This window comes from Monodon monoceros, unplaced genomic scaffold, assembly GCF_005190385.1.
Source record: "Monodon monoceros isolate NGI ecotype Baffin Bay Population unplaced genomic scaffold, NGI_Narwhal_1 Super_Scaffold_18, whole genome shotgun sequence".
Classification (NCBI taxonomy): domain Eukaryota; kingdom Metazoa; phylum Chordata; class Mammalia; order Artiodactyla; family Monodontidae; genus Monodon; species Monodon monoceros.
Window position 1 is genome coordinate 155,720,268 of NW_021703774.1, and position 27,021 is coordinate 155,747,288.

Here is a 27,021-nt window from a genome sequence, read left to right on the forward strand (position 1 = left end):
ATCTGGCTCCTAACCTTTTCTAGCTTCCCCTCTCATTATTCCCTTCCGAGAATATTACATTCCAGTCAAACAGTAAAGGTCTCCAGGTTTCTGATTTTTGTACCTTTACTTATGCTTTTTCCTGTCCAAAATGCCATTTACAACCCTGTATCCTCAAAAGCTTCACTCAGTGGCTATCCTTTTCTCCTAAGGTTTTATTTATACTGAATATATTCCCCTTCCTAAGCTACAAGCTGAAGGCAAGGCACTTCTCCAATTCCCATCACTCCTACTCAAGTTGATAATGGAAACCAAAATCAAAGAGCATCCTCGCACAAAATAGCTTTCCTATTTGCTTCTCCCAAGTATCACTGCCAAAAATGATTTCCCAAAGAAGCTGCTCTGAATGAGCCATAGCATGGTTCTCTTTCATTTGTATGGATAATTGAGAATTACATAGATTTAAATTCTCTTGAGGGTAGAAAGAAGCAGAGGAGAGAGATGTCTGTGTCATAAGTTTCCATTCTCCAGGAGGGAAAAGAGGTACATGGTTTATAGGAATCTACTTCAGATTCCCATGCTACACTCTAGCAGCTTACCAGTTAAACCCTACTGGACAGGGGCAGACCTATCCCAGAAAAGGCAGTTTAGAGGCCACATGTAAACTGTGAGCCAAGAGGTAGAGTACACATATCACTCAAGACAATGGGAAAGGACTGTGATACCTGATTTGTTCAGGGGTTCCTCCTGATGTGGCATTGGTGATGGCCCAGGCTGCCTCTTTCCTTGTACGGAACTCTGCTTTCTGAAGGATTTCAATCAACACAGGGAAGATATTTGCATCTATGACAGCCTGAGAAGAATTGGGGGGTGGAGGGTGGGGTGTGGGGGAGGAAAGAAAGTCACTTCAAGAAGGATAAGCAAATCCAGACCCCAAACCAGCTAAAAGATTAAGACATCTTCCCCTTCCTGAAAGTTCTTTTCACATAGGTAAGACGCTACAGAGGAACCTGGCTTCTGTTACACAGAATCTTTGACTGATAGCATCCATTGACCCCAATTTCAAAAGGGAAATAAATTTTTTCTTCTAGAGGGCAATATCCCACAATGTCTCATGTCCCCAGGCCTTTCTACCTGCTGCCCCCCACAACTTCCCTCCTGCTTGTTCTACCTGTATCTGAGCCCTGTTGCCAGCAGTGATATTTGAAATGGTCCAACAAGCTTCCTTTCGGATTGACTCCTTGGAGCTGCTCAGCAAGTGGAGGAGGCAAGGGAGGGCTGAACAATTAAGAATGACCTAGAACACCAAAAGCACAGGCAACAAAAGAAAAATTAGATAAACTGGACTTAATCAAAATTTAAAACTTTTGGGTACCAAAAGACACCATCAACATAGTGAATTACACAAATCACAGAATGGGAGAAAGTATATACATATCATATATCTGATAAGGATTAATATCCAGAATATACAAAAAAAATTTTTTTAAATGCAGGTGGCCAATAGGCACATGAAAAGATGCCAAACATCACTAATCATTAGGGAAATGCAAATCAAAACTTCAGTGAGATACAGCTTCACGCTTATTAGAATAGTTATCCTTAAAAAATCCAGGCAATGCAAGTGTTGGTAAAGATGCGGAGAAATTGGAACCTGGTACACTGCTGGTGGGAATGTAAAATGGTGCAGCCATTGCACTGTTTTGTGTGCAAAACAGTATGGTGGTTCCTCAAAATCTTAAACATAAAATTACCATATGATCCAATAATTCCACCTCTGGATATATACCCAGAAGAACTGAAAGCAGGGACTCAAACAGATACTTGTATGCCAATACTCAATGCAGCATTATTCATACTAGCCAAAAGGTGGAAGCAACCCAAGTGTCTACCAACAGATGAGTAAATAAACCAAATGTAGCATATGCACACTTGGAATATTATCCAGCCACAGAAAGGAATGAAGGTGTGACATGCTAAAATATGGATGAACCTTGAAAACATTATGCTAAGTGAAATAAGCTGAAACAAAAGGACAAATATATATGGTTCGGCTTATATGAGGTACCTAGAGTAGTCAAACTCCTAAGAGACAGAAAGTAGTATGGTGGTTACCAAAGGATGAGGGGAGGGGGGAATGGGAAGTTATTATTTAAAGGGTACAGAGTTTCAGTTTGGAATGATGCAAAAGTGGTGGAGATGGATGGCGGTGATGGTTGAATAACAATGTGAATGTACTTAATGCCAGTGAACTATACTTAAAAATCGTAAAAACAGAAAAAGTTATGAATATCTGTACACACAGGCACATGGGTGCACACACAAACACAAAAGAATGACCTAGAAAATGAGTGTGGGCTTGAGTGAGACTGCTCACCTGTAAGAAATTTGTTAAGAATCCCACAGAATTATGCAAACTACTCAAGACGCAAAGAATACTCAGATCTCTAGCCTTTGAACAGAGAAACACTGAATACTGTGCTCTCAATGGAAGTGTTACTAACAGGAGAGTAACATGAGACATGGGATTCTAAAGGTCTAGGAAGCAGGGGTGAGGTTCCATAGCTTTTAGTATTTCAAAGGTACCGTAACTCAAAATCTGTTAACAATTACTTTACAATGTCCCAGGTAGTGAGTCAGGTTATTCCATTTAGTTTTTCTTCAATAGCACCCAATGGATGATGACTTGCTTCCAATTTATAGAAAAAAGTGAAGGCAACCAAGTTGCCCCCAAATAATATAGAAAGTGGCAGAGCTTGAATTTTTCACTCAAGCCTATGCTTTCTCTCCTAGATCATGTTGCCTCCTACCAGGACCAAAGTCTGTGGCGGGGAAGGATTTTGTCCATAGACAGCTGTCCTCCTCCTCCTTACCTGGGTCTGGATGTCATCCCCGGTGACGATGTTACCCACAGCTCTCAGGGCAGGAGAAGCCACTTTGTTATCGTTGTGCCTACAGAGGAGGGCGATCTGATCAGTAGGGGGCCAGCACATGGCATTCAACTCGGCTGACCACCAAGGCCAGCAGCACTCATGGCTCCAGACCTTTGGATAGGGCAGCAGACTGCTGACTGCAGTTCTGAGTTGGAGAAGCTTAGGGAATCTGTACCCTTTCTAACTGAGATCACTCACATTAGAAGCTCGACCAATCTCCGGCAGACTCCAGAGTCTATGACTGCCTGGATCTTCTCGTTGGGGCCATCAGACAGATAAGAAAGGGCCCAGCAAGCATCTGCCAGCAAGTCTGAGTCGCTGCTGAAGAGTAGGCGAGACAGCACAGGCAAACAGGGGGAGACCTGTTCGAAGCAGAGAGAGACGGACTCAGGTGGACACGGTTACATCATCTCTACCACTAACCCTAACATCGCTGAGCCCTCCTCTACTTAGTAAGTCTAAGACCTGGAGATTTCCACTACATTAAGCCATCAGGCCCACATTTTCACTTTACCATCCAGGCATATGAGATCACCTACTTCACTGACGACTGCCTTTTTCAGTTTCCCAAGGATGAGACTCTGAGGGTTCCCCAAAGACTTGAAAACTCCCATATCAAAATTCCTCCATATGAAGGAAACTGCTTTCACTCAGGAATTGGTAAGAAGCTCTCTTGGGACTTCCCTGGTGGCGCAGTGGATAAGACTCTGTGCTCCCAATGCAGGGGGTCCAGGTTCAATCCCTGGTCAAGGCACTACATCCCACATGCATGCCACAACTAAGGAGCCCACCTGCCGCAACTAAGACCCAGTGCAACCAGATAAATAATTTTTTTTTTTTTTTTTTTTTTAAAAGAGAAGCTCTCTTACCTTTGCAAACTCTGGGGGTGGGTTCTTGCCTCGGCACAGGTTTGACAGGGCCCAGACTGCATTCCGTGTCATTGTCAGTCGTGTGGACTTGGTAAGTAGCCTGAAGGGGACAGCAAAGCCAGATCCTGAGCAATGATGCTCTTTTCATAGAGCTGTTGCCTACGAACCCCAGGAGCAAATCCAATCAGACCCCTAAGACTCTAGAAGCCTGTTTCTTCCTACCCATAGATTTAAGTTAAGTGAGCCTGTTTGGCCCCAGAGGCCGACCTACATCTTCACAGAGGATTAGGACCAGCTGTGGCTTATTAAGACCATAGCTAATAAGGACAAACAGAGGGCTGGACTGTGAGTAAGCATGCTAAACGTTTAAGATAGGACATACTGTGCCCCTAACTGCGGCCACAAGTTCTAAACAAGAGTATTGTTGTCTTTGGAAATAAAAGCTGAAGGTTTAGTGTGAGGGCTTTGGCCATGCACTGTGGAATGATTTCCTGTGACAGGCCCAAGAAGGAGTTATAATAGTAGCCTATGAGATTGTGGCCTCTCAAGAAAAGCTCCTTCCTCTGTTTTGGTTTAGATGTAGCTCTATTATAAGGGTACAGAGGAAGGGATGGGAGCATCCAGATGACTCTGCAAGGGGTCTTAGATCTGTGGCTTACAACAGAGCTCTCCAATGTACTGGGCATAAACCCATAGCAAATCAATGCATTCCGTAGAGAAGGTTAGATTCTTCCAGATGGGCTAGTCCTTCCTCTCTCCTCTGGCTCAACAATGAGACAGGTATGACCAACATGAGATTCTACAGTGCTACAAAGTGAGGAAGCACAAGACACAGACCAGTGACACAATCTTCTTACTCTCAAAAGATACTATCTTTTACTCTGGCAATGAGAATGCACTTTTATCATTTCTGTATTCACTCATCGTCTTAAGGTAAACTGCTCCCCGAAGATCTGCCACATGGCTGCCGGAAAGATACCCCAGGTCCAGATGATAGTAATTACTCACGTTAGCAAAGGATTAAGGATGGAACAGTTCAAGACGTAATCTCGGCAGACGGAGCTGTCTCCAGCTATGTTTCCCAGTGCCCAGACTGCCTAAAAAAGGGACGATGGAACTGTCACCCACAGAGCCTAGTGGCTTCTGTGAGTACTTTATACTCACAACTACAGAGTGACACCCACCAGTAACCAGGACAAACACCCCATCAAGACCTTAAACACACTAAATAAGCTCAGGTACCCTCCTTGTTAAAACTGAGCACTTGCTCTATTTTAACTCTGAGAGTTCCTGGTTCACTGGGGGAGGCAGGCTGACATTGTACTGCAGCCAGAGAAGCCAGACCAAGACCTCCTTATCCCCACGCCCCAGAAAAGGAGAAAATGATGGGAAAATTGCATTCTTGTAGCCTCATAGGACCAACCCTATATGTAGTAATATAGGAAAAAACCCTAGTACCACTCTCCACTTCTATCCAACCAGTGGAAGAAATGGAAGTTGGGTTTTTATGATCTGTAGGTGCTGAGAAATGGGTATTGTGGTGTCTTTTTTCCAGCACCACCTCTGATGCCCAATGTGTGGAGTTTTTTCTACACCAACAACCAATTCTCTGATACCAACTGTGTCAATTCAGTTAAATTCTGACAGTAACTCGGAGTTAGGGCAGATCCCACAGGCTAGGGGCTCAGTCCCACAAGACTGCCCTCAATTTAGATACTAGCTGCAATTCCCAGGTGCTACCCATACTTCTTACCAACCGGCTATAAATTCAGGAGTTCCACAATCTCCTCCTCAGGTTCAATAATTCACTAGAATGATTCACAGAACTCAGGAAAACACTTTACTTACGTTTACCAGTTCACTGTAATATATACAACTCAGGAAGAGCTAAATGGAAGAGATGCACAGGGCAAGGTATGGGTTGAGGAGTGGGGTTGCACAGAACTTCCAAGCCCTCTCCAGGCACGTCACCTTCCCAGCACACTGAGTGTTCACCAAACCAGAAGCTCTCTGAATCTCACTGTTCAAGCCTTTTTATAACCCAATCTCTAGCCCCTCTAACCTCCCTGGGGAGGGTGGGGTGGAGGGGTGGGAAGAGTCGGGGTGGGGTGGGGCTGAGAGTTCCAATCCTCTAATCCTAAATTTGGTCTTTCTGATGACTAGACCTCCCTTCCTGAAGCTATCTAGGGCCCCACCCGGAGTCACCACTAATGCGGTGACACAGAGACTCAAGGTGTGTCCCAAAGGGGCTCTTTAGGAATAACAAAAGACACTTCTATCACTAAGAAAATCCCAATGTTTTTAGGAGCTCTTTGCTCTTAACCTCTTAACTGGGGATAAAGACAAAATATACTTTATATTATACCACTGGTACCATCAAGAATTAAGCCAGGGCTTCCCTGGTGGCGCAGTGGTTAAGAGTCCGCCTGCCGATGCAGGGGACATGGGTTCATGCCCCGGTCCGGGAAGATCCCACATGCCACGGAGCGGCTGGGCCCGTGAGCCATGGCTGCTGAGCCTGCGCGTCCGGAGCCTGTGCTCCGCAATGGGAGAGGCCACAACAGTGAGAGGCCCGTGTACCGCAAAAAAAAAAAAAAAAAAGAATTAAGTTAAATTTGGGCATTACCTGCTCCTGTACATCCTCAAAGTCCGAGTTAAGCAGCTCTATAAAAATGGGGACAGCCCCTGCTTCAATGACAATTTTGGTCTGCTGAGAGGTTCCAGAGGCAATGTTCGTTAGAGCCCAGGCAGCTTCAAACTGAAAGTGAGATTAAAGCCATGAGTGAGAGGTCATTCCAGATGAGCAGCCGTGCCTACTAGCTGGCTCAGCAATAAGCCTCCTGCCCCGACTTAAAAACAAAAACAAAAAACCACACAAGCCTTTCCCTCTCCACCTTTAAATGATAGGAAGAGGTACTGGCAGTGATAAAACATAATGGGGAGACAGAATTGGGCTTCCATGGTCCCAGGTCTAGTCCTGCACTACCACAGCATCCATGAGTCCTTTGGCAAGTCACGTTTTTATTTCCCGAGCTTCACTTTATTCATCTCTGAAACCAGGATAAGAGTGAGATGGGTCTCTAAAAGTCCCTTTCAGCCAAGTTTCTAGTAAGTTCCAATGGATTGACTCATTACCCATCTGTGAGAAGAGAGACCCAGAGAAGATAAATGGTTCACCTCAGGGTTAGGAGTGGACTAGAACCTCTAGGGTTGGCCAAAAAGTTCGTTCAGGTTTTTCTGTAACATCTTATGGAAAAACCCGAACGAACTTTTTGGCTAACCCAATATACTTATATTTATAATTTAAAATATAACCTCTGAATAATCAGTCTGTCATATTCTGGTATCTTTCCTTTGAGATTGTTTTAGGGAAGAGTTTGTGGGTCTCTTATTTAATTGAGGTCAAGACCTCTGAGGTAACAGCATCTCTTAAATGTTCCCTCAATATCTTGTGTATATCCTAAGAGATGTGTCTGTAGAAACATGCCACTACAATTTCTTGGCAAAAGGGCTTTCATCTGGTAACTCTCCATCCCAGGCCTCACCTGTAATGTACAATTCTCATTCCTCTTCAGAAACTCCACAAACCGATCCACCACTCCTGGAGTATTGATAACTTCATCTATTGGAGGACTAGGTTCTGGAAGAGGGAGAGGAAAAGTCAGGAGAGGCTCTGACTAATGCTTTCACGGGGGTAAGTCCACCATCCTTCCTAGATACTCCTGACTATGCTTCTAAACATTCCCAAACTCCTTTTTGGTGAGGTAGTTTTAACAATAGCTGGTCATGGGGCTTCCCTGGTGGCGCAGTGGTTGAGAATCCACCTGCCAATGCAGGGGACACGGGTTCGATCCCTGGTCCGGGAAGATCCCACATGCCGTGGAGCAACTAAGCCCGTGCGCCACAACTAGTGAGCCCGCGTGCCGCAACTACTGAAGCCTGTGCACCTAGAGCCTGTGCTCCACAATGAGAAGCCACCGCAATGAGAAGCCCACGCACTGCAATGAAGAGTAGCCCCCGCTCACCGCAACTAGAGAAAGCCCGCATGCAACAACGAAGACCCAACACAGCCAAAAATAAATTAATAAATAAATTTATATATATATATAAAAAAACAATAGCTGGTCATTTTTGAACTGTGTAAAATAGCTGAGATGCCAAAGAGTAAAGCCAATCCTAATTTAACTATGCTCGCCTTTGGCTTCCTAAACCTAAGCAAGTAACTAACCTTACTTACCTAAGCAAGTAAAGAATTAAGGGAGAGAAGACCAAGGGAGGAGCAACCCTAGTCTAAACGCTTCCCTTCCAAGACCAGCATTCTTTTCTTGGGAGGAAGAAAAGTCAGGGAGTATTTTTCCCATCATACATCAAATTTTTACTGAGCACAAACTATGTGCCAGACATGGTTCTGGGTACCGAGGATACAGTAGTGAACAAAACCAAAAGTCTACACCCTCGTACAGCTTATATCCTCGTGATGAGAAATATCCTGTTATGTTAGAAGGCAGTAAGTGTAATGGGAAAAAAAAAGAATAGGTAGGGCAGGGTAAGGAGACTGAAAATGCTGCAGGGGTGGGGGGAGCTGCAATTTCTGATAGCGTGTCAGGGTAGGCTTTACTGAGAAAGTAGGATCTGATCATAGAAATGTAGCAGCTGTCACACAGTTATCTGCAAGTAAAGGATATCAGGCAGGGGAAATAGTGCAAAGGTAAGAATGTGCCTGGCTTGTCCAAGGACACCAAAGCCAGTAGGGCTACAGCAGAATGAGTGAAAGGGAATAGTTGATGAGGTCAGTGAGAAGAAACAAGACGCTAGAGTCACGCAGGGCCCCCTGCGGAAGACTAGGCTTTGTACCTTTGGAGAGCAGTTTCCGGAATTTCTGTGTGGTTGCTAATTGCAGGTCAGAATCGTCAGAAAAGAGCATCTCCACCATCTCTCTTGTGATCACGCTCTCCTAGAACATAAAACAGGTTCACAACTTTGCAAACCAATACTAGAGCCACGTATGAGCCCATAATCCTGTTTGGAATCCTCCTTTCTAAAGACTTGAGGGCAAGAGGAAGGGGTTAACAGCAGGCTCAGAAGGTGTTTAATCCACAGCTGCTTCAAGTTGGAACATTTGGAAGTGATTCTTAACCTCTGAGGCAATTGATAGCTTCCCTTAAATGTTTCCTCTGGTGTTTCCATCAGAGATGAATCCTTACTGACTCCTTAAGTTGACCAGCTACAAAAGGGCCCATGGAATAAAGAGCTTAGCATGGTTGTTGGTAAAACTAACTAGATGATGTGAACTGACCAATTTCTGTTCTGTAGAAGCAGGTACTTCCCAAGCTTGCCTGGGAAGCTTGCAAGGGTCTTACCCCAGTGGTAGAGCTCACATAGGAGTCCATGAGGAGACTATCGAACATGGCGGCTTCTTCATTAATCAGCTCCACGTTTCTCCGTTTAAAAAGCTGAAAATAAAGAGAAGAGACGGTGGTAAGACTTCTTACCGAAACAAAGAAAACAAAGTATGACCCAATGTTAAATTATGGCATAACTGTCAAGGAATGCTACTGTATGAGAAAATGCCAAGCTTAATATACTGATGTGGAAAGATATTCAAGGGCTTTACTTTCTATGTTATAGATTGTTTACATTTTTATAAGCAAAAAAAAATCTTTTAAAATTCCTGTGCCCTTTGTATAAAAGGTGATGCATATAAAAGGCTGTGAAGGAAAGAAATAATGGTAAAGCAAAAGGGTGGGCAAAAGCAGGTTAGCATCTAGACCTGGGCAAGGAACCAATTTGGTGGTGGCGTGTGGTGCATGGTGCATGGCAGAGTGTAGACGATGAGGCATTAATACAATCTCAGTTCTAGGGAGACTTACAAAGAATGGACTCAAGAAAGAGAAGTAAGGCAGCCCAGATGGCTGACAAAATTCTTAAAGGGCCAGGCTTGGGGCTGGGCCTTGACGGCCAGATCTAACAGTGACTACTGGGTAAAAACAAGGGGTTAGCACTAGAATGTTATATTGAAGATATAAATGATGTCCAAGTTGTTCTAAATTATGGAAAAGGAATAAGGGACAGTTCTTTCTCAAAGTTCCAAAATTTCTTTACAACAAAGGAAGCTGGATGAGCGGCCCACAGAGATAAGCTACTTTCCCAAGAGGAAAGTGAGAGTGCAAGGTGGAGGTCAACCATGGTGGCTGGCCTGCCTCCCTGAAGAGCGCGTTTGAGAATACTTGGGCTAACCCACTTGTTGCTCCCGTTTCTGCTTCCGGAGCTGAATGCCCTCCTCCTCTCTTCTTCGCCTCATTTCCTCAGGGTTTAGGGCATTGTTCTTATAGCTCTTCATTCGATAATTGTCTTTCCCTGGGCTCGCCATGGTCTCTGGAAGAAGGGAAGATACAAACATATTGGCAAAGGCTCTTAGGAGGACAGCATTTCCTTCTCACTGGCTTCTTTCCCTACCCACCCTCCCCTTCTCAGGGGGACTCACAGGTTCCCAAGGAGGCCTAATAATCTCGGTAACTGCACCTGACATCTCTAGTACCACCCACACACAAACAACACAGTCTCCTTTAATCATAACAAACTTATTAAGTAAGTGCTATTATAGCAATTGATATAAGCAGAGGAGTTAAAAGGTGTAGGCTCTGGAGGCAGATTGTGTGGGTTCAAATACCGGCTCTTCTACTTGTTAGCTGTGCAACTTTCAACAAGTTGCTTTAACCTCTATGCCTCAGGAGCTCATCTTTAAAACAGGGATATAATAATTCCTATTTCATAGAGCTGTTAGAAGGATTATATAGCTTAATACCTGAGCACGGAGTTGTTAGAAGGATTATATAGCTTAATACATGCAAAGTACTATTTAGAACAACAGGCATATGGTAAATGCTCACAAGCTATGATCACTTCTATGACAAGACAGAAAAGTTATATGACTTGCCCAATAAACTCAAATATATTTAACCTACCCAGGTGATATACGTTATTGTGTACCCAATTCAGTGGAATACCATGTATTTTTTTTTAATAACTCATGTGGCCACCCATCTATATTTTAAAGAAATTTAATATTTTATTCTGTAATATGTGCTACATACAAAAAGATGAAACATAATGTAAAGTTACCAAGCAAAATAATACAATGAGCATCTGTCAACTCACCACTAAACCTAAGAACTAGATTATTAATATGCCTGAATCTAGTAGTAGGGTCTTCCCCTATCCCAGGCCCCTCCATCCCCACTCCAACTCCAGCCAAAAGAAAACGGCTATGATGAATTGTCATTATCTTTACTTTTGTTTTTATTAATCACATATATGTTTACCCCTAAATATTGTATCATACTATGTTTAGTCTACTGAGAATTGTCGCCCCTCCACTGGGTTTTTGTTTTTTTCTTTTTGCGGTACGTGGGCCTCTCACTGTTGTGGCCTCTCCCGTTGCAGAGCACAGGCTCCGGACGCGCAGGCTCAGCGGCCATGGCTCACGGGCCCAGCCGCTCCGTGGCATGTGGGGTCTTCCCAGACCGGAGCACGAACCCGTGTCCCCTGCATTGGCAGGCGGATTCTCAACCACTGCACCACCAGGGAAGCCCCCTCCACTGGGTTTTTAAGATTCACCCATGTTTTTGCATGGAGCTGTATTTCTTTAATTTTTCCTATGTCATATTATTTTACTGTATAAACACATCATAATTTATTCGCATTTCCCTGATGATTAGTGATGTTGAGCATCTTTTTCATCAAACTGTTGGCCATTTATACGTTTGCTTTGTAAAAGTGTCTATTCAGGTTCTTTGCCCATTTTTAATTGCATTATTTGTGTTTTTTTGCTATTGAATTGTGCGAGTTCCTTATATATTTTGGATATTAATCCCTTATCAGATATATGGTTAGCAAATATTTTCTCCCATAGCCTGCCTTTTCACTTTGTCGACCATTTCTTTTGCTGTACAGAAGCTTTTAAGTTTTCTAGTTCAAGCTTTCTCGTTTACGTGATCCTACTTATTTATTTTTGCTTTTGTTGTTTGTGCTTTTGGTGTCATATCCAAAAAAATCATTGCCAAGACCAAGGTCTTTTTTCCTGTGTTTTCTTCTAGGAGTTTTAACAGTTTCAGGTCTTACAATTAAGTCTTTAATCTATTTTGAGTTGGCAAATAACACCTTAGTCTTCACTTCCCAGACCCTCTGAAATAGTCTGCAGATCATACTTTGAGAACCCCTGCTCTAAGGAATGAATTGCTGGGTTTAGGCAAGTAGATGTTAAACTTCACCAGATAGTACCACATTGCCTTCCAATGTGATGCCAATTCACACTAGCTCAGCAATATGTACCAGGTTCCCACTGATGTATATCCTATTACTCAGAATTATCACTTTTGCCAATCTAATGAGTATAAGGTACTTCACTGGGATAATGATTTGCATTACTAATAGGGTTAGATTTTATGTTTATTAGTCATGTTTCCCTTTCTGTGAAAAATGTCTGTTTATGGTACTTCGAATATTTTTCAATTGAACGACTTGTCCTTTTCTTATTGATTTATAGTTCTTTAGATATTCTAGTTATTAACCATTTGTTAGTTATTTGTATTACAAACATCTTTTAGGAGTTTGTATCTTTTCATTTTTTGCAATTTTCACTTTATGGAGTTCTTTAACAAGTTCTTAATTATAATGTAGTTAAATTTTTCTTTAATACTTAGCTTTTTCTGTGTGTCTTGTTAATAAATCCTTTCACGCTCCCAAGGTCAGAAAGATACCCTCTCATGTCTTCTGAAAGTTTTAAAGCTTGCCCTTTACATGCCAGTGTTTCATATACATGAAATTTGATTATTTGTGTATAAGCTTTAGGAAGTTAACACAAAGTCTGAACATTAATGACTTAGGTACACAGGTTAGGAAAAAAAAAGAAAGAGAGAAATCATACAGCAGAGAGAATCAACAAGGCAAAACTTGGAACTTTCAAAAGATGAAAAATAGTCAAGTCTCTGGTGAGATTTCTCAAGAACAAAAGAGGACACAATGTTAGGTAACTAAAGAGACTGAAAAGCGAATATGAGCAACTTTATGCTAGCTAACATGTTTGAAAAGACAAATTCCTAGAATAATATGACTTGCCAAAAGTGACTCAAACAGAATGTGACTAGCCTTATAACCATTAAATATACTGAATCAGCACTAAAGAATATTCCCACAAAGAAAATGCCAGGTTTAAATGGTTTTACAAATGAGGTTTTTAAATAAATAAATTTATTTATTTATCTTTGGCTGCATTGGGTCTTTGTTGCTGTGTGCAGGCTTTCTCTAGTTGCAGCGAGCGGAGGCTACTCTTCATTGCGGTGTACGGGCTTCTCATTGCAGTGGCTTCTCTTGTTGCGCAGCACGGGCTCTAGGTGCGTGGGCTTTAGTAGTTGTGGCTTGCAGGCTCTAGAGCTCAGGCTCAGTAGTTATGGCACATGGGCTTAGGTGCTCCATGGCATGTGGGATCTTCCCGGACCAGGGCTCAAACCTGTGTCCCCTGCACTGGCAGGCAGATTCTTTTTTAAAAAATTAATTAATTAATCAATTAATTTTTGGCAGTGTTGGGTCTTCGTTGCTGCTCACAGGCTTTCCCTAGTTGCGGTGAATGGGGGCTATCCTTTGTTGCGGTGTGCGGGCTTCTCATTGCGGTGGCTTCTCTTGTTGCGGAGCACGGGCTCTAGGTGCGCAGGCTTCAGTAGTTGTAGCACGTGGGCTCAGTAGTTGTGGCTCGCGGGCTCTAAAGCGCAGGCTCGGTAGTTGTGGCGCATGGGCTTAGTTGCTCCGCAGCATGTGGGATCTTCCCAGACCAGGGTTTGAACCCATGTCCCCTGCATTGGCAGGTGGATTTTTAACCACTGCGCCACCAGGGAAGTCCTGGGCTTTCTTTTTTTTCCCATAAATGTATTTATTTTATTTATTTTTGGCTGTGTTGGGTCTCCATTGCTGCACGTGTGCTTTCTCTAGTTGCGGCGAGCGGGGGCTACTTTGTTGCAGTGCACGGGCTTCTCACTGTGGTGGCTTCTCTCGCTGTGGACCATGGGCTCTAGGTGTGTGTCCTTCAGTAGTTGTGGCAAGCGGGCTCAGTAGTTGTGGCTCACGGGCTCTAGAGCACAAGCTCAGTAGTTGTGGCACATGGGCTTAGTTACTCTGTGGCATGTGGGATCTTCCTGGACCAGGGATCGAACCCCGTGTCCCCTGCATTGGCAGGCAGATTCTCAACCACTGTGCCGCCAGGAAGCCCCCCGGGCTTTCTTTCTTTCTTTTTTTTTTTTTTGCGGTATGCGGGCCTCTCACTGTCGCGGCCTCTCCTGTTGCGGAGCACAGGCTCCAGACGCGCAGGCTCAGCGGCCATGGCTCACGGGCCCAGCCACTCCGCGGCATGTGGGATCCTCCCAGACTGGGGCACAAACCCGTGTGCCCTGCATCGGCAGGTGGACTCTCAACCACTGCGCCACCAGGGAAGCCCCCCGGGCTTTCTTTTTAATTGCAGTGAGCAGGGCTACTCTTCACTGCAGTGTGCAGGCCTCTCATTAAGGTGGCTTCTCTTGTTGCAGAGCACAGGCTCTAGGAGCGCAGGCTTCAGTAATTGTGGCAATGGGCTCAGCAGCTGTGGCTCGTGGGCTCTAGAGCGCAGGTTCAGTAGTTGTGGCACACAGGCTTAGTTGCTCCACGGCATGTGGGATCTTCCTGGATCAGGGATGGAACCTGTATCCCCTGCACTGGCAGGCATATTCTTAACCACTGTGCTACCAGGGAAGTACCGGAAAGGACATTCTTTTGATAACAATACAAAAGAAGGATAATATGAGAAGGTCCTATACTTTTCCTATATCACTTATGAACAAGGATACAAAAATTCCAAATAATATTAGAGGGAGGTGGGGGAGAGATAAATTAGGAGTTTGGGATTAACATATACATACTACTATATATAAAGTAGGTACACAACAAAGACCTGTAGTTCACTGTATAGCGCAGTGAACTACACTCAGTATTTTGTAGTGACCTATAATGGAAAAGAATCTGAGAAAAAAAAAATATATATATATGTATAACTGAATCACTTTGCTGTACAACTGAAACTAACACAACATTGTAAATTAACTATACTTCAATAAAAAATAAAATAAAAAAGAAGATAATGAAATAACATCATTAACTGTACTGAAAAAAACTGTCAAACTAGAATTCTATGCCCAATGAAAACACTTTCAAAAATGAAAGTGAAATAGACTTTTTCAGACAAAAGCTGAGACTCTGTCTCTAGCAGACCTGCACTAAAGAAATGCTAAAGTTGTTCAAGCAGAAAGGAAATGATACCAGAAGGTAACTCAGATCTTCACAAAAGGAAGAATACTAGAAATGGTAAGAAGTAGGTACACATACAATAACTTTCCCATTTAAAAAATTTCCTTAAACCTAATAAGATAAAATGAGAATTATAAAAAATAATCCAAAAGAAAGCAGGTAAAGAGGGAAAAAAGAACCAAGAACATAAGACAAATAGAAAACAAACTCATTTCCAGAGTTACAACATTATAATATTCAAATGTCCAGTTTTTAATTTAAAGAAAATTACAAGGCATACAAGGAAAAAGGGGAGTATGGTCCATTCAAAGGCACAAAATAAATGGACAGAAACTTTCCCTGAGGAAGCCCAGACACTGGACAATCTAAGACAGACTTTCAAACAACTGTCTTAAATACACTCCAAGAGTTAAGGGGAAAATATGGACAAACAACTAAAGGAAATCAGGAAAACAATGCTGAACAAAATGAGAATATCAACAAATAGAAAAGGAACCAAAGAGAAGTTCTAGAGTTGAAAAGTGTAATAACTAAAATGAAGAATTCACTAGAGGGGTTCAACAGCAGATCTGAGCAGGCAACAGACAGAAGTAGCAGGCTTGAAGACAGGAAAATTGAAATTATGCAGTCTGAGCAGAAAGGGAAAAAGAATGAAGAAAAGTGAACAGAACCTAGGGATCCATGGAACTCCAACAAGCAAATCACAATATATGCATTTAGGGAGTCAAAGAAATGGGAGGGAAAGGGAAAAAGAATTCTGAAGAAATAATGGCAGAAAATTTCCCAAATTTAATGTAAGACATGAATGTACCAATTAATCATGAGAAAAATTCAGACCCACATCTGGATACATAATCAAACTGTTGAGAGCCAAAGACAAAAAGAAAATCTTGAAAGCAGTAAGGAAGAAGTGACTCATCACATACAAGCCAACTTCTCATCAGAAACCATGAAGTCCAGAAGGCACTGAGATTTTTAGTGCTAGAAGAAAAAACTGTCAAAGAATTCTGTACCTGACAAAACTGTCCTTCAAAAACAAGGGAGAAACTAAGAAATTCTCAGATAAAAGCTGAGGGAGTTTGTTAACCACTAGACTTGCTCTGTAAGAAATGCTAAAAGGGAGTCCTTCAAGTTGAAAATGAAAGGAAATGAAAGGACACTACACAGTAACTTGAAGCCAGTAAAGGTTAACTACATGGGGAAATACAGAAGCCAGTATTATAGGATTTTTGGTTTGTAATGCCACTTTTTATTTCCTACATGATTTAAAAGAAAAACATATAAAATAATTATAAACCGATGCTATTGCGCATACAATATATAAAGATATAATCTGTGACAGCAACAACATAAAGAGGGGATTGGAGCTGTACAGGAACAGAGTTTTTGTACGCTCCTGAAGTTAAGTTGGTATCAATCCAAACTACATTGTTATAAATTTGGGATGTTAAATGTAATCCCCATGGTAACCACAATCTCTCTATACAAATACATATACACACACAAAATAAAAATTAAAAATATTCACAAAGGAAATGAAAACAATTCACTACAATAAACCAACTAAATACAAAAGGCAGTAATAGAGGAAGAAAGGGACAAAAAAAAGCATAAGGCGTATAGAAAAAAAAGAAAATGGCAGAAGTCCTTCCTTACCAGTAATTACATTATACTTTTTTTTTTTTTTTTTTTTGGCTGTGCCACATGGTTCAGGAATCTTAGCTCCTCAACCAGGAATCAAACCTGGGCCCCCAGCAGTGGAAGCACAGAGTCCTAACCACTGGACCACCAGGGAATTCCCGAGTAATTACATTATACTTAAATGGATTAAACTCTCCAGTCAAAAGGCAGAGATTGGCTGAGGATTAAAAAAACATGATCCAACTATATGCTGCCTGCAAAGACTTACTGTATATCCCAAAATGCAAACAAGTTGAAAGTAAATGGATGAAAAAAGATATTTATGCAAATGGTAACCAAAAGAGAGCTGGGATGGCTATACTAATATCAGATAAAAAAATTTAAGTCAAAAACTGTTACAAGAGTCAAAGGAGGACATTACATACTGATAAAAGTATCAATTCATCAAGAAGATATAACAATTATAAATGCACCAACTAGAGCCCCAAAATATATAAAGCAAACACTGACAAAAGTGAAGGGAAAAACAGTTCTACAGTAACATTTGGAGACTTCAATACACCACTTTCAATAATGAATAGAACCTAGACAGAATATCAATAAGGAAATAGAAGTCTTTAACATTATAAATCAGGTAGACCCAAAAGACATATAGAATACTCCCACCCAACAACAGCAGAAAACGTCTTCTCAAGTGTGCATGGAACGTTCTCCAAGACAGACCGCATTAAGCCATAAAGAGTCTCAACAGATTCTAAAAGACTGAAATCAGACAAATTATCTTCCTTCACCACATGGAATGAAGCTAGAAATAAATAACAGAAGGAAACTAGAAAATTCACAAATATGTGGAAACTACAGATTCTTAAATAATAAAGTTGGAGAACTCACACTTCCTGATTTCATAACTCACTACAAAGCTACAGTAATGAAAACTGTGTGGTACTGGCATAAGGATAAACATATAGATCAATGGAATAGAACTGATAGAAAAGAAAAGAAAAAAAAAATTGACAGAATAGAACAGAGTCCAGAAATAAACTCACACATCCACAGCCAGCCAACTGATCTTTGACAAGATGTCAAGTCCATTCAATGGAGTAAGAATAGTCTCTTCAACAAAAGGTGCTTGGACAACTAAATGTTCAGATCCAAAAGAATGAAACTGGATCCCTAGCTTACACCATACATAAAACTCAAAATAGATCAACAACCTAAATATAAAAGCTATGACTATAAAACTCTTAGAATAAAACATAGGGGTGGGACTTCCCTGCTGGCGCAGTGGTTAAGAATCCGCCTGCCAATGCAGGAACACGGGTTCGAGCCCTGGTCCAGGAAGATCCCACATGCCGCAGAGCAACTGAGCCCATGTACAACTACGGAGCCTGTGCTCTAGAGCTCGCGAGCCACAACTACTGAGCCCACGTGCCACAACTACTGAAGCCTGCATGCCTAGAGTCCATGCTCCACAACAAGAGAAGCCACCGCAATGAGAAGCCTGCACACCGCAAGGAAGGGTAGCCCCTGCTCACCGCAACTAGAGAAAGCCCGTGCACAGCAACGAAGACCCAACGCAGCCAAAAATAAATAAATAAATTTATATATATATAAAATATATAATAATAATAATGGTCAAAATGGTGAATTATATTTTACCACAAAAATTTTTTTAATTGCAGCATTATGTCCTCCATTTAAATCTAACATACAATCCCGGTTTTAACATTTTTTTTTTTTAACATTCTGTATTTGTTTATTTGCATTCATTCATCACAGGGCCAATTATATTAACTATATTTTCTTATTTTCTGTGTTCCTGATGTTCTGGCACTTGGGGGCCTTACAAACCCAGGAGAGACTGCCACTCCCATGGCTAGCTAATTCCCACAGATAACAATTGTGCCTAAGAGCATGCCTTTGCAAAGGAACCAATCCAGAGCCATATCTACTTTATCTTGTCTGTACATCCAGGAGGCAACATTCCTGTGCTTCAATCATCCCAGGGCCCAAAAAGTAGTAGGCAACTAGAGACTACTCTCATAGCCCAAAGCCCTCCAGAATTATTCAAATTAGCCAGTCCTAAACTGTTTACTCTGCCCTGCCTTCACTTTCCCTCTGAAGCTCCAGGCTCTGGCCTAATCCTTCTGCTTGCTCCTGCCCCTTCTGCCTCCTGACCACCCTGGTGTCTTCCTCTGTGACCCTGTGTGGCCAGTGGTGACCCACTTCCCACCCCCTAACCACCCTGCCCCAACCAGACCTGTGAGTATAATAAACTTCTTCCTTACAAACCTCATTCTTGCTTCCTCCTGTGGCCTCAGTGACTTTATCATACCTTACTCAATATTTACATTTTAAAAACAATCTCATTATTTTAAAAAACTGATAAAAGTGAAGGTGATAATGTTGAAGTATGAGTGGAGGAAGCATTACCAACTTGGTTCTTTCTCCCTTTATAGGCATTTCTCATCCTCTAAATTTCTCATCTGAAACAGTTAATAAAAGTATTGCAAAAGGGATGAAAAATAAGCTTTATAGGCACACAGAAAGGGATAATTAACTCTAATATTGCCTCTCTTCTGGAGTGGTTGGGGTGAATCATGATGAGAGTTGAAAAAGAAAGCTCCCAAAGGCAAGATTAGGGCTGGTTCTTCAAGCAGGAGATCACCTTGAGGACACAAATGGAATAAAGTACATAAATGTGAGGGGGAAGAGTAGTCTATAAAGAGAATCTGAGTGAAAAAGAGATATAGAATGGAAGTTGAGGAGAGAGCTGAAATAAGGAAATGAAACTTCAGAGAAGGTGCCTCTGTTCATTCTGGAAAGTAGCTAGGCAAACCAATAGCAGCAGCAGGGTCTTACAAGGTGCAAGTTTCCACATCCACTTGGCAAAGCCCAAGTCCATTTACTGTTTAAAAGTTCTAGGGGGCTGCAGTGGCCTCCCTCTGGGGTCCCTGATTACCCCTATGCCTGGAAACAGGCACAGGACAAATTTCTAAAGGGAGCATTGTGGACTGCTCTCCCCCTTTACCTGACACATGGTTTTTCATGACTCTGAGCCTGGGCTCTCCCAGAGGGCTCTCTTCCTTCAAGAAGAGCTGACAGTGAAGCTGGAAGGAGAACCAGGCTGTACTTCTTTAGTCACCATGGTGACAAGAAACTATCACAAATATGTGCTTATGAATTCACTGGAGAAGCCAAGCAGGAGGTTAGACTGGAAGGAGGAACATTTGCAGAAGCACATCTGGAATCAGCAACCAAAGGAATGCTGGACGCTCATTCAGGGACTATCAGGCAGAGGGGCTTTTTTCATCATGCTCTCCCTTATTTGCTGAGCCCAGATCAAGAAATCCACAATACAAATATATCAATACCTTTTCAAGCATCTGACTGTCTCAGGTAGCCTTTGAGTTTTCTCAGTCAAGGAACTCTCTCAAAGTGAATAATTCCCTGAAGTTGTACCTCTCATTTCTAGGAAATAACTGGCTAATGTTGCCATGCATTTTCTAAGCTTTGAGAACCAAGGAACTAGCAATAAAAATACAAAATAAGTACAGACCCTATTATGGCCTGAATTGTACTCCATCCCCCACCAATTCATATGCTGAAGTCTTAAACCCTAATACCCCAAAATGTGACTGTATTTGGAGATAGCATCTTTAAAAAGGTGATTACAGTTAAATGAGGATACTGGAGTAAGGCGTAATCCAATATGACGAGTGCCCATATAAGAGAAGATTAAGATACAGATGCACTTAGAGGGACAACACCATTTGAACACGAAAACAGCCATTTGTAAACCAAAGAGAGAGGTCTCAGAAGAAGCCAACCCTGCTAACATCTTGATCCTGGATTTCTAGCCTCCAGAACTATGAGAGAATAAATTTTTGTTGTTTAAGCCACCCAGTCTGTGGTACCTTGTTATGCAGTCTTAGCAAATTAATACAGGCCCTAATTGATAGATGAATAACCTGTGTCTCAAGTCACACACTAAGCGAATAGCCAGATTACTGCAGTATTCCATTTAATCAATGGTATGTTTAAAATTTTAAGATTCATAAAATTTTTAAAATTATGCAAATTTTCTTAGAAAAATGGCATACTACATAAAGCCAGCTTTCCTGTGTATGGGATGGGAGTGATATTACGACAGCTGCTGGCTCTAGGACTTTGCAAACCAAAGTCTTACATTCATGGTCTGTATTTAACACTATGAAGTAGTCAGTCAGCCTTTTAAAATTATTTCTCAGGGGAATCCCCTGGCAGTCCAGTGGTTAGGACTCCACACTTTCACTGCCAAGGGCCCAGGTTCAATCCCTGGTCCGGGAACTAAGATCCCACAGGCCACACGGTGTGGCAAATAAATAAACAAATAAACAAACAAATTCTCTTGTCCTGGTGCTAAACTGAGTGGGGGCTCCTCTTTGCAGAGGGCAAGTTTCTAATAAAATGTACCTCCCCAGGCACAGAAAATGAGCTAAACTTAATGCCCCTTCCTTCAGGAATGTAAGAAACCTGATTCCTCCCAGAGTGAAATGGCTTTTTTCAGCTGGCCTCTCTTACTTCTCACTAGGAATTCTCTACCAAATGTGCATCAGTGTAAGATTCCTGAGTTAAAACATTGGCCACATGCCAGTTAATTAAAAAGGAAGAGCTAAGAGTGTACTGGGATATAGAAACTCTCTCTAGATATAATCTCCAGTCTTCACAACAATCCTGAGAATCCATTTTACAGACGAGAAAAATGAGACTCAGAGGTTAAGTGACAAGCCAGGAAGCTAATAGTCAACCCTGATCTAGTTGGTCCCAAACTCCAGGTTCTTTTCATTTCCTGAAAAGGGAAGCAATTGGTAACAGCAAATCCATCTATATACCGTGCTGCCAAAGGGAGCACAACAGCAAATCCATCAGAATTCTGGGTTGGGGACTGCTCTGTTACCAATAAACGAATCTGCTCCCATTCCAGAATTTCAGTTAACCACAAACTCAAATGCCTTAAAAGGTAAAGAGGTTTTTTTTTTTTTTTTTTTTTTTGGCTGTGCTTCACTGCTTGTGGGATCCTAGTTCCCCGACCAGGGATTGAACCCAGGCCACGGGAGTGAAAGCGCTGGGTCCTAACCACTGGACCGCCAGGGAATTCCCAAGAAGTTAATGATTTTTTCTTGCGGTACGCGGGCCTCTCACTGTTGTGGCCTCTCCCGTTGCAGAGCACAGGCTCCGGACGCGCAGGCTCAGCGGCCATGGCTCGCGCGCCTAGCCGCTCCGCGGCATGTGGGATTCTCCCAAACCGGGGCACGAACCCACGTCCCCTGCATTGGCAGGCGGACTCTCAACCACTGTGCCACCAGGGAAGCCCAGCTAATGATTTTTAACGGGACAGTTATAATAGGACAACAGGGATTGGGCTCACACTCAATTTTCATAACATTGCGCCAGCCAAACAAAATTTAATTTTAACAAGGGCTAGGGTGAAATGAGCTGTTAAACAGCCCTTGGTTTGAGGACAATTAAATAATTCCCCAGCACCATGCTTCTCTTTTTAAAAAATGTTTTCTTACACCAGATCTAGCTGACCTCTACAACAACCAATGAGAAAGATTAGTCAATTAGGAGCATATCCACTTAACAGCTAGGGAACTAGGTTCAGAGGTACTGTGACTTGCACAAGATCATTTAGCTATCAAGTTGTGAAGCTGGGACTGAGATCTAGACCCTGTAATTCCATAGGCCTTCTCTTTTCATCCAACCTCAGAGAACAACTTCTTTTCATTCTCTGATAAGACACATAATTCTATTCAATTTGGCTCCTGGGCTCCTGCCCTTAGACTAGGTTCCATCCATCTTGATCTATTTACTCACAGTCATTTTAACTTAAGAATTACTAGGGCTTCCCCGGTGGCGCAGTGGTTGAGAGTCCGCCTGCCGATGCAGGGGACGCGGGTTCGTGCCCTGGTCCGGGAAGATCCCACATGCTGCGGAGCGACTAGGCCCGTGAGCCACGGCCGCTGAGCCTGCGCGTCCGGAGCCTGTGCTCCGCAACGGGAGAGGCCACAACAGTGAGAGGCCCGCGTACCAGAAAAAAAAAAAAAAAAAGGAATTACTGACCACTGACTAATTTTCATTAAATTTTTATCTTGTTAAAAAAAATGAAATAACATAAAAAAACCAGTTACTGGCAATCAATTTTCTAATTAGTGCATGAGAACTGGGAGCAACTGAAAACTAGTACTGGGACTTCCCTGGTGGTCCAGTGGTAAAGAATCTGCCTTGCAATGCAAAGGACTTGGGTTCGATTGCTGGTCAGGGAACTACGATCCCACACACCGCGGGGCAACTAAGCCCGCGCGCCACACCACTGAGCTCGTGCACCTCAACTAGAGCCCGCGTGCTGCAAACTACAGAGCCCAGGCCCTCTGGAGCCTGCGTACCACAACTAGAGAGAGAAAACCCGCACGCTGCAACTAGAGAGAAGCCCGTGCACTGCAACGAAGAGCCCACGAGCCGCAACGAAAGATCCCGCATGCCACAACTAAGACCTGATGCAGCCAAAAATAAATAAATCAATAAATAATTAATAAATCTTAAAAAAAAAACTAGTACCAAAGACGTTTGCCTAAGAGATTCCCCCCTCCACCCACCATATCTGACTTTGTAGGAATTCAACCTCATAATACAGGTTTTTCTTTTGCAGTGAGTTCTCTCCCTAGACCACAAATCCAACCAACCACAAAACTGAAGTATATCTGACCCTTTGTGAACACCTATACCATCAGAATTAATTAAATCAAACTTCCTCCAAAGTGGATGAAACCAGCTATGATGCTCGGATTGGAAGGGTAGGAAGATAACACACAATACACAAGTGACAGATACAGAGACTAATAAATGCAATCATTTTCAAAGAGGTTCTTCTAAAACTTACATGGCTGGGTTTCTTATCAAAGATGACAACAAAGACTGGCTTAAATTTTGCCTGTCTTCTTGCTGGTCTACCTGGTAGATAACTGCTGTGAATGCATACAAAGTTGATGGCAAAATTTTGGTACATTTAAAAATTTTTTAAATTGAGGTATAGTTGATATACAATATTATAAAAGTTTCAGGTATACAACAGATTTGACACTACTGATTTATAACTTTGTTAGCTAAAATCAGCAATGTAGGACTAGTTCCAGGAATCTCACCAGCTACCAATTCTTCATACTGAGAATCAGCCAGACACTAATCTTTTCATTGACTACCTGCCCCCCCAAGCTACTGCCCTACTTTTCTGTTCTAATGAATAGGAAAACGATTTTTTCAGCAGAAAAATAGTTTTTTTAATTAAAGAGGACTACCTGCCCTCTTTATTATGAATTATTTAAACACTTAAAGTTACAAATGTCATGACTTGGCACTGCACCCTAATTACTTTAGTAATTGTCTCATAATAACGACCTTCTTATATAACTACAATACCATTTCAAACCTAAGAAAATTAACGAAACACCTATTATCTAGTCCATATGCAAATTTCCTTACTTCAAAATGGCTTTTATAGCTAGTTTTTTCGCCCAAATCAGAATCTAGTCAAGTTTCAGCCCTGTATTTAGCCTTCTATTTAACATTTTATTATGAAAAATGTCAAATATATACAAAAGTAGACAGAATAGTAAATAAAATGAAACTCAATGCAACAATCATTCAGATTCAATAATCAACTAGCTGTCATTCATCTATGCTTCCATCTACTCACAGACCCTGGATCATTTAAGGAAATTCCTGGCATATCATTCCAACAACATATATTTCAGTATGTAACTCCAAACAATAAAAACGGTTTTTAAAATTACATAATTATTCCAACATTTGGTCACTTTTTTTTTTTTTTTTTTTGGCTGTACACGGGCCTCTCACTGTTGTGGCCTCTCCCATTGCGGAGCACAGGCTCCGGACGCGCAGGCTCAGCGGCCATGGCTCATGGGCCCAGCTGCTCCGCGGCATGTGGGATCTTCCCGGACCGGGGCATGAACCCGTGTCCCCTGCATCAGCAGGCGGACTCTCAACCACTGCGCCACCAGGGAAGCCCCATTTGGTCACTTTTAATCTACAATGTCCCTGTCCTCCTTTCCCCCAACCCTTTTATTTACTTGTGATATTGACTCTCTGAAGAATGCCTTAATGCCTTAAAGAATGCCCCACATTCTAGTTTTGTGCCATTAATTTATACCCCTATCCTGTGTGTTTCCTGCAAAATGGAAGTTGGGTCTAGAGGCTGTAACAGATTCAGGTTAAAAATACACTTTGGCAAGAATACATATAGGTGATGTTCTGTGCTTCACACTACATCACATCAGGAGGCATCTAATGGCAGGTTGCTCAGATGATATTAAATTTGATGGTAATCAGATCTCTCTTCCTGAAAGTCATCTATGTACCCTAAGTCTCCATTCACATAAAATTAATGTGACATGTTTCTTGACTATTACACATTTTATGTGTAAGATATAATAACATAATGAAATAACCAACTTTAAAAAATAGGCATTGCCAATATTGTTGAATCTCTGTGTGCTCTGTTTCACTCTAACTCTTCAAATCTGACTTCCATTCCTTCTACTCCAAAGAAACTGCTTTTATCAAGGTCACCGATAACCTCCACATTGCCTTATCTAATGGATAGAAATTTCTGTCCTCTTCTTAGCCCCTCAATAGTAGTTACTAATCCCTTCTCTCGAAACACTCAGTTTTCTTGGCACCACTGCCAACCTCATCCAATCTTCTCAGTCTCTCTTGATGGCTCCTCTTCCCTATATCTACATATTGGTTTCTATCTTCACTCTCTCGAGGTGATTTCATCCATTCCCGTAACTCCCAAATTTATGTCCCCAGCCCAGTCCTTTCTCTTGAGTTCCAAACTCATATATTCAACTACCTATGGAAATCTTCACTTTCGTATCCAAAACTAACTTAATTTCTTACACCCTCCCCCCACCCCCCGCCCCAGCAATACCAACAGCATTTACAAGTTACTTAATCCAAATCCTAGGTTAAAAAAAACCATCATCCTTGACTCCTTCCCTTCTCACACTTTTCTGATCTAACCTACTGACAAATCCTGAATGTATCTTGAATGTATTTACCTCTCTCATCCCATACAAGTCACTATCATCTCTTGCCTGGTTACTACGACAACCCACCCCCAACCCATCACCACACAACAAAATCAGAGCATAGCACTGCTCCCATGTAGAAGTAAAATCTTCTTCACAATTTAAGGCGCTGCCTATATCTTCATCTCATCTCATTCAACTTTTTACCCTCAGTCATCATATGCTCCTGTCACAATGGCTCTCTCAGTATTTGGAAACTATCAAGCTGTTTCCAGATACAGTCTTCACATTTCCTGTTTTCTTTCTGTCCACAATGCTCTCCCCTAGCTCTTAGAATTGCTAGGTCCTTCCCCTGTCACACTAACCCAAAGTAAGCTACTCCATTTTTGTCAGAACACCTGTTTAATTTCCTTCGTTACACTATGTACAATCTGTATCTGTTCTCCTGTGTAAGTTCTACAAAAACTTCTGTTGTATCCCCAGCATCTATGATATATACAAATATTTGCTCACTGAATCACTGTTCAAATATCTAGTCAATACTTATCGAGCACCTACACTGTCCCAGACACAAGGTGTAGCTGTAACAGTTGCTTAACAAGTGTTTGCCAGTAAGTGTAGGGTAAGGGAAGAAATGTACAGCAAAGGAATCTTCCTTGTGACTGGAGTGGAGCAGAACTTCCAAAAGCAGATTTTAGAAAGATTTCTTCCCAGAAACCCAGAAAGCACAGGTTTCCTCCAGAATTGGTGTGAAAAGTGAATAGAGACGTTCTGTTGTAAGGACACACACACACACACACACACACACAAATAAACTTAAAAAAAAAAAAGACTGCAGGACACAAATGGCTCAGAAAAAGACATTTTAGACAGCTAAATCCAGTGACCTTGTCAGTATTCATTCTATTTGACTTTCTAATTTGTCACTGATGATCACTTCTGCCTTCTTGAAACTCCACCCATGATTCTGAAGGCACCACCCTCTCCCAGTTCTCTCACCTTTCTAACCACTCCTTCTCAGGGTTCATACTGTGTTCCTCTCCCAACGCCAATCTCTCAATGTCAGTGTCTATCAAAATTCTACTTTTGGTCCTCAGCAGAAGCAGCCCCCTTTCCCAAGTGACCTCCCTTAGCTTCAACCTCCACTTTTACACTAAGTACCAAATCTCTGTTGTCACA

The 27,021-nt window shown here is 42.0% G+C and overlaps 1 protein-coding gene across 3 annotated transcripts in view; it reads right to left on the bottom strand.

Annotated features, from left to right (window-relative positions):
• KPNA6 (karyopherin subunit alpha 6) overlaps positions 1-27,021 on the bottom strand; it is a 53,188-nt gene that overhangs the window by 9,719 nt on the left and 16,448 nt on the right. For 2 of the 3 annotated variants that reach the window (XM_029228906.1, XM_029228908.1), the window contains exons 2-12: positions 10,023-10,156; positions 9,142-9,234; positions 8,636-8,735; positions 7,327-7,421; positions 6,408-6,539; positions 4,790-4,878; positions 3,782-3,881; positions 3,111-3,274; positions 2,853-2,931; positions 1,151-1,276; positions 705-832 (exon numbers count right to left, since the gene is read on the bottom strand). In XM_029228906.1, coding sequence (XP_029084739.1) covers positions 705-832; positions 1,151-1,276; positions 2,853-2,931; positions 3,111-3,274; positions 3,782-3,881; positions 4,790-4,878; positions 6,408-6,539; positions 7,327-7,421; positions 8,636-8,735; positions 9,142-9,234; positions 10,023-10,156 — 1,240 coding nt within the window. Of the gene's footprint in view, positions 1-704; positions 833-1,150; positions 1,277-2,852; positions 2,932-3,110; positions 3,275-3,781; positions 3,882-4,789; positions 4,879-6,407; positions 6,540-7,326; positions 7,422-8,635; positions 8,736-9,141; positions 9,235-10,022; positions 10,157-17,796; positions 17,987-27,021 lie in introns of those variants that run through there. The other variant, XM_029228909.1, reaches the window with a different exon arrangement.